The sequence below is a fragment of the Gekko japonicus genome, unplaced genomic scaffold (genome assembly GCF_001447785.1).
Source record: "Gekko japonicus isolate JY-2015 unplaced genomic scaffold, Gekko_japonicus_V1.1 scaffold277, whole genome shotgun sequence".
Taxonomy (NCBI): Eukaryota; Metazoa; Chordata; class Lepidosauria; order Squamata; family Gekkonidae; genus Gekko; species Gekko japonicus.
This window is the reverse complement of record NW_015168055.1, coordinates 497,944-512,214: the sequence shown is the minus strand read 5'-3', so window position 1 is coordinate 512,214 and position 14,271 is coordinate 497,944. Positions and strand designations below refer to the sequence as shown.

Below are 14,271 nucleotides of genomic sequence, written 5' to 3'. Positions count from 1 at the left end.
AGTGCAGCTGCCAGACTAAGCTCCAGGACTAGAGAGCCAGCGTGGTGAGAAGCAGTTAGGAGTGCCGGAGTTTGACCAGAAGGACTTGGGTTTAAATTCCCACACAGCATAAAAAACTCACTGAGTGATTTTGAGTCAGTCAATCTCTCTCAGCCTAACATAATTTCTAGGGCTGTTGTGGAGATAAAATGGAGGAGGAGGGGAGATCCATATATGCCAACTGGAACTCTTTACTGGAAGGGCAGGATAAGAATGGGATAGACAAAACCATTGCACAGGAGGGCTGACATTTTGATGCAAAACCCAGGGCAATCGATACAGTATACCAGTGGGGTTTGTTTCCGTACCCATCCAAACAGTCCATAAGGAATCCACCCATCTGAAATCCTGACTAAGCGCACCTTACTATTCCAACCATACCAAGCTTAAATGGATTAGTATTGCCAATCCATCAGTTGATCAATGGAAATAAAGAGGATGGTAAATCACACTGAAAAAAAGATTCTTACTAGCAAGTCCTTGTGCTGGCTTTTCAAATCCACTGTTTCCTATTTTTAGAAAAAAACAAGAGAGACAGGGCATAAAGCAATTGACTAGATTTTTAACCTATGTTACTGAATGTAAATAAATAAATAAATAAATAAATAAATGTGCTTAGCAACAGATCTTGTGTCACTGCAAACATTATTCAGAGTCTGGTTTGTATATAGTGGGAAGGCTTGTGAAGATATATTTTTGTAGCTTTGATTGTTAAGGGTTTCTTCTGATCTGTTCAGTGATTTTTCCTTGAACTAGTTTTGATCCACATTGATCTGACACTCATTATTAGTTCAATCACAGTGTAATCCTATGCAGAGTTACTGCACTCTAAACCCACTTAAATCAACGGGCTAAGGACTGAGATAGCACTGCATAGGTAGTCTGTTGAAAAAAAACTGTAAAAAAGGGGGGCGGAATTCAACCCAGGATATGACTATGAACCAAATAGGGCTAAGCGAAACCATATATATAAAAAAGGGACGCACATTCAGACCTACAAAATCGCTGTTACCAGAATACGTTGTGGTGGTGATATGGCTATACCTATGGCCCATCACTAATACCAGGAGTCTAATTATAAGTAGACAACGAAACAACATCTGGTGTAATTATTTGTGTACTAGAATTCTGTAACAGGTCTTTGAATGTGTGTCTAGAATATATAGATAATAGTGACCACTGAGGAAGGCCCTTAGGGGCTGAAACGTGTTTGGCCTTCAGGTGTAAAGTTTTTACCCATCATTTGTATGTATAGTGGACAAGCTTTTACAGTCTGATCTTAGACAAAGCAATTTTTAATCAGGAAAGTTTTAACATGTGTACACCTTAATAAATATTTGTACTTTTTTATATATATGGTTTAGCTTAGCCCTATTTGGTTCATAGGTAGTCTGTTGGCAATGTATTTATTTATTTACAATGTTTATAAGTCCACCTTTTCCCCAATAACTGGTACTCTGTGCAGAGTTATTAAAGGCTCACCATTTGCATTTCAAACAAATTCAAAGACACGACAATGGACAGTGAAAGCTTAAGCTTTCAATATTAATGAAACAAAAGACCTTTGTTTCCTTGGCATGATTCAGATACAAAGCATGGTTTGTGGATTCAGATTTTATGACAAATTATGCTTTGTTGAAAGCCAGGAAGTAGTTCAGCAGCTTGCTGCTTGCAAGGAAAGGATGGGGAGGTGGGACAATTCAGCTCCATTCAAGCCTCTACACAGTGACAGACCAGGTTTAGTATTACCACCTTTGGTTTAGAGCCATGTCCACCTTTCAGAGTTCCCCAATATGGTGCCCGCAGACACCCTTCCTAGCCATCACCAAGCATTTTTAGAAAGTGAGTGGGGCCAGGTGGGGCTTTTGTCAAGCAGGGCTTCTGATTGGCCACTGAACATCTGATCAGCTGTAAAGATTTTTTTAAAGTTGCTTTAGCAGCAGCTGCTAACAGCACAAGGATCTTCACTGTATAACTGAAGATAAACTGTATATATGCCACAAAATATTTTTAAACAAAGGGCATCCCATTAAATGGAGCTTCTGCTTGAAATGCTGAAGAGTTACTATTAGAGGTATGCATGACTTCTCTCTTTGACACCAACCCCTTGGGGAAACCATTTTGTGGTTGGAACTACCACCCTGTGTCAGAATTCCAAAGGTGCCCACAGACTCAAAAAGGTTGGGGATCCCTGGGGACTGTTAGATTTCTTTCAATATAAAGGCAGGAGGAATGAACCCACTAGCTGAGTCAAGCAGATTTTGGTCATTAATTAGTCAACACTACTAATTAGAAATTCCACTTTACTAAGGTAATTATGGTTCAGTCTGGATCTACGAGCTGCTATTATGTCCACAGTTCACTAGTAGTGCAGCTGAGGTTCTAGGACTAATGAAGAACACCCATCATTAAGTAAAAGGATAGTGGCTGAACAAGGGCTTATCTTGAAGATCTCACTGAGACCAGCTTCAGGGGCAAAACAAAGTGTCATCTCTTGCCCAGGAAAGGTAGAATATGTACAAACATTAGATTAATACCCAGCTCTGACCTAAATTGGGGACTTTGCTGTCTCTTAATTATTTGGAAATCCCATGATGAAAGCAGTTTTCTGCAACTACCATGCCGATACTGGACTTCCATAGAGCTGGAGCTACCAGATTCTGTTCAGCATCAGAGAATGCTCCGTACATTCTGTGGAGATGCTAATCCAGAGATCTTCCAACACTGAAGAGAATGTGATAGTTATTACCTGTATGGCTCAGGGTGTATATGGGGACCCCATAGATCTTTGGGTCCATAAGACTGATTTAGCACACCAAAATTATTAAAGTCAACCAGTATCGAGTCCAACATCTGAAAAACAGTTATGTTAGTCATACCCCATGGTTTAGCCACACAGGGCTGTGATCATGTGAAGGGATGTAGAATGAAAAGACAGACATCTCACCGGCCCCTGGAGGTTCTTAATCTGGAGGCTGTATGCTTCTATCTCTTTCTGAAGGATGTTGTGTTCTGCTATCTGCTTCTCCAGCTCTGGCATGGCAGGGCCATATTCCCCTGCATCAACTTGTTTCTGGAACAAAACCAATGGTAAAGAAGTGCCAGGCATTTTCAGAATGACTCCGTTGTAGGCAGAGCACTAACCCAATCCTCTGAACTCCAGCTCTGTAAACTGTACATATCTACTGATCATGCTGGCTTCTAGTCTCTGGCCTCCATTTAATCCTACTGCTTTTAGATAAACATTTACAAAGTAGCTGATAGAACTTTAGCATCCACAGATAAATCCATTCAACCCATTCCACAGAACAGAGCAAAATCAGACAAAACTACAAACTTCCATCTCATTTGGAAAAGACCTTATCCCCAAAATTTTGGTGGGAAATATGCTATTTCCAGCTGACTGGAGGCGAATGATGAAGCCAAAAGAGCCTCAGTTGGGAGGGAATTCCACAGCTATGATGTCAGCTGTTGCAGATGGAGTCCCAGAAAAAGGTGGAATAAGAGGGGCAGCAGAGCTTAGAAAGGGTTAACGGGATGGTTTGCAGTGCTATCTTTTGAGAAAGAGTTCTAGGGACTATATATAAACATCTTAGCTTCTTGATTTCATGCAAGTTCAAAAAAATAAGCAATTAGATGTTTCCATTTGGTCCAACTGGAGCTGTCCAAGGTCATTTTACAGTTCTGACAAAACCAAAGAATGTCCCTAAAGGTAGGCCTTTTCCTCAGAAAAATTATTGAGGCAACTCAGCTTTTGTTATCTGGTCTACATTCTTTACACGTGGTTAGAATTGCGTTTTCCTCTCCTGAAGGGCTCCTATGCCTCTAAGCTGCAGCATATTACAATTAATATGGAAAATCAGAGAGCAGAGATGTGAAGGCTTAGAAAAATATGGGGGGGGGAATGTTCCCTGTTTTTTCCCCTTGGGACTCCCCCCCCCCATTTTTCCAATGGAAAACATGGAGCTTGGGAAGGCCTCTAGAAAGATAAACTCCTGTGAAATATTTTCTCTTCTGGAATGAGTTAAATGCCCTTTAAGTCAAGGTATTACTCAAAATGTGTATTATGAAGATTCTTACATAAGACAATTTTTGGACTGAAAGTTAATCTGTTTGTATTTAACAAATATGTATTATTTTGACAAATGGTCTTTGACCGTAAATAAATATCATTAATTAATTAATTAATTCATTCATTCATTAATTAATTCATTCATTAATTCATTCATTCATTCATATATAAGACAATCTACAGCATTCAATTACAGTACCTTCTGAGTATGCTTTACACATATATAACATATATGTTTATTTACTTGCTTGCTTCATTTATAGTCCACCTTTCTCGCTTAGACTCAAGGCTGATTTACAACTAAAAACTGCCACTGCCATTCACCCTCCCCCTTGCCTGTGCGCCTCCTTTGCTGCCTGCCCTTTCCATGCCTCCTCACTTGGGCATGCGGGTGCTACACAGTGGCAAGGTCTGGTTTTGGCAGTCATGGCAGCAGCACTTCCAACTGCATAGACTGCCCAGTGCTGTTGAGGAAAGGGTGGTCCACGTGACTGTAAGCACAGGAGATAGGAGTGCTTTCAAGCAGGCGGGGCAAGGATCCATTGGAAGGTGGGAGACACAGGTGGTGGGGCCTGGTGACAGGCAGAGGATGGAAGTCGGGGCCCTGAGCACTCTCTTCCCAAGGCCCTCCCAAAACTTGGAACCAGATCCATACCAGAGGAAGGCAAATAGCTTAAGTGTTATGGGAAGGAGCTGTGGCTCAGTGGTAGACCAATTGCTTTGCACCCAGAAGGTCCCAGGTTCAATCCCTAGCAGCTCTAGTTAAAAGAATCAAATAGCAGATTATGTAAAAGACATCTGTCTGAGACCCTGGACAGCCACTGCTGGTTAGAGCAGACCTTGATAGACCATAGTCTGACTCAGTATACGGCCGCTTCATGCATTCAAGTATGCATGTACGTTCTGTCCCCACACTGTTTGAATCTGAGGAGTAAATAGGGGAAGGGCAGACCACTGTGGTAAGAAGTCTGACCATCTAGATCAGAAAAACCTGAGAGCTCTCATGTTGAGGAAACAGAGAAATACATTTCTGAACCTGGACATGAACTGATTCCCCCCCCCCCTGATGAGTTACAGTGTATTGTTGTCAGTTCTGTTCAGAGTTTATAGATTTATATCATATTGTGCATCACTGTGCTGCTTGGCCTTATATTTATGACCATATTAGGTTAGATAGCAAAGACATACATAAGCAGGCTTTGGACCTGGTGTCTTCTATGGCAGCACTAGCGCTCTCCCAATTTGTGACAGGTCCCATACATCAAGCAGGCCACATGTTGGATCTGATCTTTGGGGCAGGGATAGATGTAGTCCTAACTTCCAAGGATGAAGTGCCATGATCAGACCACTTGGTTCTGAAGGCCCAGCTAGGTATGTCCACCCCCACCCCTGTCTAGATGGTGAGCTGATTTATGCTTGCCCACGGAGACTCATGGATCCAATTGGATTCCAGAATGCTCTGCAGGATCCGATGCCTTCCAGTGCCTCATTAAATGAGCTGGTAGAGGACTGGAATTCCCATCTCTCTGAAGCCATCGATGAGGTTGCTCCCCAACGTCTTCTGAGATCCCATGGTAGATAGTCTCCCTGGTTCACTTCAGAACTAAGGGGGATGAAACAAGAACTCAGATGACTTGAGTGACTTTGGCGGCAGGATCGTGACGAAGCTGCAAGAGCATCATATAGGACGTTTATGAAATCCTATGAGATGGCATTGAAGGCTACAAAGAAAGAGTTCTTCTCTGCCTCCATCACGTCCACTATCTCATTCCTGACACACAATTATTTAGGGCAATTCAGTCTTTGACATCCCTGATGAAAGGCAATGATAAGAATAGGAATTTGACAATTAGCTGTGAGGCATTTGTGAGCTTTTTTGCAGATAAAGTCTTGTCGCTCCACCTGCCTGCTCACATTGACACAGTAAGTGGAGGCCCCTTGGCTGCCTTTGGACTCAGTTCTTGATACCTTCAATTTGCTCTCCTCTGCTGATGTTGACAGGATCCTGGGTGCTGTCAGACCAACCACATGCCTTCTTGACCCATACCCCTCATGGCTAGTGGGCTGGTGGCAAGGGGATACGGGGCCCATTGAAGGAAATTGTTGACTGGTTCCTAGAAACATGCTGATGACACCCAGCTGTATCCACTTTTGGATGGCCACCCAGATGTCGCCCCACAAAATCTGGCCATGGGCTTGGAGGCCACGGTGGGATGGTTAAAAAAGAGCAGATTGAAACTGATTCTGACAAAGACTGAGGTTCTGTGGCTGGGGGAAGGAGCTCAGCTTACCTGCTCTTGACAGAGTGCCATTGACACCGGTGCAGTCTGTCAAGAGCTTAGGTGTGATCCTGAATGTCTCTCTTAACACGGACACCCAGGTCACACATACAGCTAGGCTGGCATTTTTCCACCTATGCCAGGCCTGGCAGCTGGTCCCCTTCCTATCACGCACCAATTTGGCCACAGTAATCCACATGAGGGTCACCTCCAGGCTAGACTACTGTAACTTGCTTTACACTGGCCTGTCCTTGAGACTGACATGACGAAGCCCCGCCCCCTGCTTCCGGCCGCCCCGCTTCCGGCCCTCATTCAGCCAGGAGGAGGCAGGAGAAGAGGGAGGGTAAGTTGCTTCCTCCCTGCCTCTCCCCACCCCTGCCTGCCTGGGGCCAGGGAGGGCCTTTGTGGGGCTTTCTTGCACTCCCGCCGGCCTTGCAGGTCCACTGCCGGGCCCCTCATGGGGCTCGGCAGTGGAGCTGCAAGGCCGGCGGCGGCCGGGACCGTTGGGGGCGGGGTGTGTGGCCTTATGACACACTTCCAGTGATGTCCGGTGATGTCAGGGGGTGTGGCATATGCTAATGAGTTATGCTAATGAGTTCCCCTAGCTCTTTTTCTACGAAACGACCCCTGATCATGGGTGATGTGAGTTGGGGGGAAACAGAACCTCTCACAGCAATTTCTACTGGTGAAAACAGCATGGGGTGGAGGGCTGAAGCCCCTCCTCCCCCTGCCCCATGCTCCAGAGCAGAATTGGGTCCCACAGTGCATTTGCAGGTGAGTCCCCCATTGCACATGTAACTGCAAGATCAGCTGGGGAACCCCTGACAACTCACATCACCTATCTCATGAAGTTAGGCTGTATATAATCTTTGTTCTCCTTACCGGAACTAGTGTTTGATTTCGCTTGCAAATACAGACTCAGATCTAGAGCAACGTATCCAGTAAGTTAGCTTCTTTTTACCTGTTTTTGTTCTAGAATTTTTGCCCAGTCAACTTTGGGTCCACCTTCGGAAACTGTAAACTTTTCATAGAGATCTCGATATTCTGCACATTGATGTGTCACTCGGCCATGGAGTTGCTTGATGCTTTGTAAGAAAAAAGAAAGAAACTTTTTCTAAAGGAAGGCTTGACAAAGCTCTGAAGATGCTGAAATGTTTGAAGAAGGTCTGTAGCTCAACACCTGTTTTTGTTAACTACCCAAATGTGCTTCCATGCACTTACTTAATGACATCTTATTTTAGCCAATAGTTGATATAGCAGGCGGAGTACGCAATTGGTCCACTACTCACTCTTTTTCTATTTCCAAGGCCTGAGGATGCTTCAGTCGCTTAACTCTGTCCACATCTAGGAAAAGGTCTTTCAGTAGTATCTCTGCCTCTTTCAGGTTTTTGGCATTCTCCTGCTGGAATTCAAAAGTCTGGTTTTGCTGGTGGTTACTAATATCCTGCAATCAGAAAAGTATTGGCATGAGAATTATTCCCATCAGATAAAGCAGAGTGAAGATACAGATTAAAAAAAATACTTTTTGCGAGATTCTCAGTGCCTGCATTGTCACAAGTTCAAGCACGGTGTTCACAGAATTCACCACCAGCAAATATATTGACAGCTATTAGCTTAGATGGCTAAAAACAAACAAACAAACTTGAACTAAGGTACAAGACATTAAAACTTTGAAATTGGAATGCCAGCTGTGTAATTTGGCCCTGAAAAGTAGCGAAGGGACCCTCTGATCTGGACCAATAGCATGGTGTTAAGAAAATGGGGGATTAACTCTCCCCTCCATTTCCCCAATCAGAAATGTCCTTCTTTATGCCCTGGCAGGAAAAAACACAGGTGCCCAGAGGTCATTTCCTGCGGGAGCGCACAGGAGCAGAGCTCCGGCAGTAAGGAGCCCAGGGGGGCAGGCACATGCAATAAGCCCCGCCCCCTGCTCCCAGCAGCCCTCAGTTAGGCCACCAGGAGCAAGAAGCAGCGAGGTAAGTTACAGAGCCCCCCCGGCCCACCTTCAGGTACAAGCTCTCCCTCCTCTGTGAGGGCAGATCTGCACATCCCCCCCCATAACTAGCAATCCAAAACAGTCTAGTGGCACCTTTAAGACCATGTTTTATTCAGGTACAAGCTCTCCCTCCTCTGTGAGGACAGATCTGCATGTCCCCCCCCCCCAATAGCTAGCAATCCAAAATAGTCCAGTGGAGCCTGAGCAGTGGGTGTTGCCATCTGACACACTTCCAGTGATGCCAGGGGGTGTGGCATATGCAAATAAGTCATGCTAATAAGTTATGCTAATGAGCTCCTTTTTCCATGAAATGACCCCTGCAGGTACCCATATTATGCCCATTCCTCCTCCTGGGTTAAAACATGATCAGAAAAATGCAGGGTGTGTGGAGAAAGAGTAAATCCCCTTCCCCAGTTTCATGGTGCCAATCAATACTGCTTACTGCATGTTTCCTTTATATGGCCAAATATGGAACTCCAGAATCATGGAAACTGGCCCTAATTTGTGAAGCATAAGTCTATGTCAATAGTTATTACCCATGATACTTAAGTGCAATGTCAATGTTCTACCTCAGGGCCAAACTACACAATCAGGTTTTTAGTGGCCTGGGTTCCCTGCAGCCACACAACAGCTGCAGGAATGGCTTTTTAAAAATAAAGGAGAGCCCAAATGGGTTTGGGATGCTGCCATGAGGGAGGAAGGGCTCCTGCCTTCCACGGAGCTCCAAAAACAGGGAAATAACCACCCCCAGTACTGTTTCCACCCAGGAAAATGGCTTGGGGGGGGGAAGGAAGGAGCCTCCTCACCCCCAGCAGTATTCTGAGCCTCTTTATTTTTTTAAAAGCCAGTCTCAGCAGCTGCTGTGTGGCTACGGGGAGCCCAGACCCAACTTATTAAAAACCTGAATATGTAGTTTGGCCCTCAGTATCAGAAACTGAGGAAGGTCAACAGATAAAGCATCCCAGATGTACTGTGTGGTCTACCACTGAAGACAGAACACTGGAGTAGATGGACCTTTGATTTGATCCAGCTAATTCCAACACCACCCATGAAGCCCAAGATCAGTCTAGAAATCTTGAACTGCTTCTGAAACAGTGTAGATCAGAGAGAGATTATGAAAAGCAGGTGCTCTTCTTAATGGCCCCATCAACTAATATGAGAGGTTACTCAGAGCAGATGAGTTCTTCAGACCACCTGGGAGAAATTCAGCTCTAGAGAATTCTGTTATTGTAAGTTATTGGGCTGCATTGTTCTTGAGGATAGTCTAGTGCCTTCATTTTACAATATTCTTTGTTTGCTCCCGCTCTTTGATATTCTCCTTTCACAATGAAGGCCTTAGAAACTCACCTAGCTTTCCTTGCAGAGATATTTTCAAAAGAATGCTAGGCCCAAATTAAGATAATGTGTATTTTCTGGATATTTGGTATATATACAGCAAAATCTCCAGGTTCCTATTGTTCAGATTTGGGCTTTCTCCAATATCCTACTGTCCCTTCCTCATGGTATGGTCCCATTGACTCTCCAAATTTACCTGTTTGAGCCTGGTTTGTGTTTCAAGAATGTCCTTTTCCACTTGGTCTGCATTTCTTTGCATGCGAGAGATGAGCACAGCCAGGTCATTGTTGCCTGAGGACCTAGGGGCAAGAAAACAGAAATCAGGTAGAGGAAAATAAAAACCATTTGCTTGATGCTGGGACCAGATTAATTGTTGTGCTCTCACACTGTAGCAGGTGAACCAAACCCAGCTGGACTATTACTCCTCCTCCTAGTCTTTAAATCCCCCTCATGGATCACTGCCTTGTCGTGGCGAGGGGGCTTGCGCAGTTCAATGAAGCTGTGGGCTATGCCGTGAAGGGCCACCCAAGACGGACAGGCCACAGCAGAGAACTCAGACCAAGCGTGATCCACCTGGAGAAGGAAATGGCAACCCACTCCAGTATTTTTGCCAAGAAAACCCCATGGACAGTATCAAAAGGCTAAAAGATATGACGCCGGAAGATGAGCCCCTCAGGTCGGAAGGTGTCCAATATGCTACTGAGGAAGAGCAGAGGGCAAGTACAAGTAACCCCAGAAAGAGTGAAGCGGCTGGGCCAAAGCCGAAAGGACCCTCAGTTGTGGATGTGTCTGATGGTGAAAGGAAAGTCCAATGCTGCAAAGAACAATACTACATAGGAACCTGGAATGTAAGATCTATGAATCAAGGTAAGCTTGACGTGGTCAAAAATGAGATGGCAAGACTGAACATCGATATCCTAGGAATCAGTGAACTAAAGTGGACAGGAATGGGCGAATTTAACTCAGAAGACCATTATATCTACTACTGTGGCCAGGAATCTCGTAGAAAAAATGGTGTGGCCTTTATAGTCAACAAGAGAGTGCAAAAGGCAGTACTGGGATACAATCTCAAAAATGACAGAATGATTTCTGTCCGATTCCAAGGCAAACCATTCAACATCACAGTAATTCAAGTGTATGCCCCAACCACTGATGCAGAAGAGGCTGAAGTAGACCGGTTCTATGAAGACCTACAACACCTCCTAGAACTAACACCAAAAAATGATGTCCTCATCATCATAGGGGACTGGAATGCTAAAGTAGGAAGTCAAAAGGTAACTGGAATAACAGACAAGTTTGGCCTTGGAAAGCAAAATGAAGCAGGGCAAAGGTTAACAGAGTTTTGTCAAGAGAACACACTGGTCATAGCGAACACCCTTTTCCAACAACCTAAGAGGCGACTCTACACATGGACATCACCAGATGGGCAACACCGAAATCAGATTGACTATATAATTTGCAGTCAAAGATGGAGAAGCTCTATCCAGTCAGTAAAAACAAGACCTGGAGCTGACTGTGGTTCAGATCATGAGCTACTCATTGCAAAATTCAGACTTAAACTGAAGAAAATTGGGAAAACCACGAGGCCATTCAGGTTTGACCTAGATCGCATCCCTGATGAATATACAGTAGAGGTGAAGAATAGATTCAAGGGTCTGGATTTGATAGATAGAGTGCCTGAAGAACTATGGACAGAGGTTCGTGACATCGTACAGGAGGCAGCAATCACCACCATCCCAAAGAAAAAGAAATGTAAGAAAGCAAAGTGGCTTTCTGATGAGGCTTTACAAATAGCAGAGGAAAGAAGGAAAGCGAAAGGCAAAGGCGAAAAGGAAAGATTTACCCAACTGAACGCAGATTTCCAGAGAACAGCAAGGAGAGATAAGGAGGCCTTCCTGAATGAACAGTGCAAAGTAATAGAAGAAAACAATAGAATGGGAAGGACTAGAGATCTCTTCAAGAAAGTTGGAGAAATCAAGGGAGCGTTCCATGCAAAGCTGGCCATGATAAAGGACAAAAACGGTAGGGACCTAACAGAAGCAGAAGAGATTAGGAAAAGATGGCAAGAATACACAGAAGAACTATACAAGAAAGACCTCGATGTCCTTGACAACCACGACGGTATAATCACTGACCTCGAGCCAGACATCCTGGAATGTGAAGTTAAATGGGCCTTAGAAAGCATTGCTAACAACAAAGCTAGTGGAGGTGATGGTATTCCAGCTGAGCTATTCAAAGTCTTAGAAGATGATGCTGTTAAAGTGCTGCACTCCATTTGCCAGCAAATTTGGAAAACGCAACAGTGGCCACAGGATTGGAAAAGGTCAGTATACATTCCAATCCCAAAGAAGGGCAACGCCAAGGAATGTTCAAACTATCGCACAATTGCACTCATATCACACGCTAGCAAGGTCATGCTCAAGATCCTACAAGCTAGGCTTCAACAGTACGTGGATAGAGAACTACCAGAAGTACAAGCTGGGTTTCGAAGAGGTAGAGGAACTAGAGATCAAATTGCCAACATTCGCTGGATTATGGAGAAAGCAAGAGAGTACCAGAAAAATATCTACTTCTGCTTCATTGACTATGCTAAAGCTTTTGACTGTGTGGATCACAACAAACTATGGCAGGTCCTTAAAGAGATGGGAGTACCAGACCACCTCACATGTCTCTTGAGAAACCTGTATAAGGGCCAAGAAGCGACAGTTAGAACCGGATATGGAACAACTGATTGGTTCAGCATAGGAAAAGGAGTACGACAAGGATGTATATTGTCGCCTTGCTTATTTAATATATATGCAGAGTACATCATGCGAAATGCTGGCCTGGATGAATCACAAGCGGGAATTAAGATTGCTGGGGAAAAGATCAACAACCTCAGATATGCAGATGATACCACTCTAATGGCTGAAAGTGAAAAGGATCTAAAGAGCCTCTTGCTCAGAGTAAAAGAGGAGAGCGCAAAAGTGGGCTTGAAGCTCAACATCAAAAAAACTAAGATCATGGCATCCGGCCCCATCACTCCTTGGCAAATAGAAGGGGAAGTCGTGGAAGTAGTGACAGACTTCACGTTCCTGGGATCCCAGATCACCGCAGACTGTGACTGCAGCCATGAAATTAAAAGACGCCTGCTCCTTGGGAGGAAAGCGATGGCGAACCTAAACAGCATGATAAAAAGTAGAGACATCACCCTGCCAACAAAAGTCCGCATGGTCAAAGCAATGGTATTCCCAGTAGTCATGTATGGCTGTGAGAGTTGGACTATAAGGAAGGCCGAGCGCCGAAGAATAGATTCTTTTGAACTATGGTGCTGGAGAAGACTCTTGAGAGTCCCTTGGACTGCAAGAAGAACAAATCAGTCAATCCTCAAAGAAATCAACCCTGACTGTTCCCTGGAAGGCCAGATAATGAAACTGAAGCTCAAATACTTTGGCCACCAAATGAGAAGGGAGCACTCACTGGAAAAGACCCTGATGCTGGGAAAGATTGAAGGTCAAAGAAGACGGGGACGGCAAAGGATGAGATGGTTAGACAGTGTCAGCGATGCAACGAACATGAAATTGAGCCAACTTCGGAGGACGGCGGAAGACAGGAGAGCCTGGCGGGAGATTGTCCATGGGGTCGCGAAGAGTCGGACTCGACTGTGCGACTGAACAACAACAACAAAAAAGTCTTTAAATATTATTGGCTACACATAGAACATTATGGCTTTTCTCCAACTTATAACTTAACAAGAAAGCAATGAAAAGAGTTTGGACCCACCAGAAATTTCTGCTGATGGAAGGGATTTCCATCAGTGGGGTGTGACTTTCTTGCCTCCCTCTTCCTCTGCTGTCCAAATTGCCCTCTGAAATTCAACTATTGACCAGAATTTCCTCTAATTCTGTGCTTTTCATAGTATGGATTGAAGACTCCAGGAAGAGTGTGTGCGCATATGTGTTGGGGGGAGGTACAGATGATTGTCTGTGGGGCTGCATGAAATGCAGTCTCCTGGGCAGTTTTTTTTCCCACTGAGTAACAAAAGGACATTCTGTGTAACAAAGGACATATAGATGGAAGAATCCTGTGAGGAGCTTTCATTTCATTGACACATAATGACTGACAAGGCCAGGACAAGAGACCCTAATCCTGACACAGGTCTTGTCTGTGTTGCCTTTCCACAGGATTCCAGATCTAATTCTGCATAAATACAAAGGCTGGGGTGAGTGATAATACATTGGAAATAGAGTTGACAACCTCCAGGTGAGGCCCAGAGATCTACCAGAATTACAACTGGAGAAAAGGGTGCTTTGGAGGGTGGACTCAGTAGCATTCTGCCTTGCTGAGGCTCCTCCTCTCCCCAAAACCCACCCTCCCCACAATCCAGCCCCAAATATCTAGGAATTCCCCCACCCCGAGCTGACAACCCTAATAGGAAATTTGAGAAAAGAGTGAAACAACCTCTTCTGAATTATCCTTTAAAAATAACAATTAAACATTTTCTAGGGAAAAGTTTTAAAAATCATTTTTAAAACTTTATTATTCCATTATTATTATTATTATTATTATTA

At 44.3% G+C, this 14,271-nt stretch overlaps 1 protein-coding gene across 1 annotated transcript in view; it reads right to left on the bottom strand.

Moving 5' to 3' along the window:
• Positions 1 to 14,271, bottom strand: part of EVPL (envoplakin) — a 74,349-nt gene that overhangs the window by 40,286 nt on the left and 19,792 nt on the right. Inside the window, exons 2-6 of the mRNA XM_015414480.1 lie at positions 9,918 to 10,020; positions 7,680 to 7,834; positions 7,352 to 7,475; positions 2,987 to 3,112; positions 510 to 548 (exon numbers count right to left, since the gene is read on the bottom strand). Coding sequence (XP_015269966.1) covers positions 510 to 548; positions 2,987 to 3,112; positions 7,352 to 7,475; positions 7,680 to 7,834; positions 9,918 to 10,020 — 547 coding nt within the window. The remainder of the gene's footprint in view (positions 1 to 509; positions 549 to 2,986; positions 3,113 to 7,351; positions 7,476 to 7,679; positions 7,835 to 9,917; positions 10,021 to 14,271) is intronic.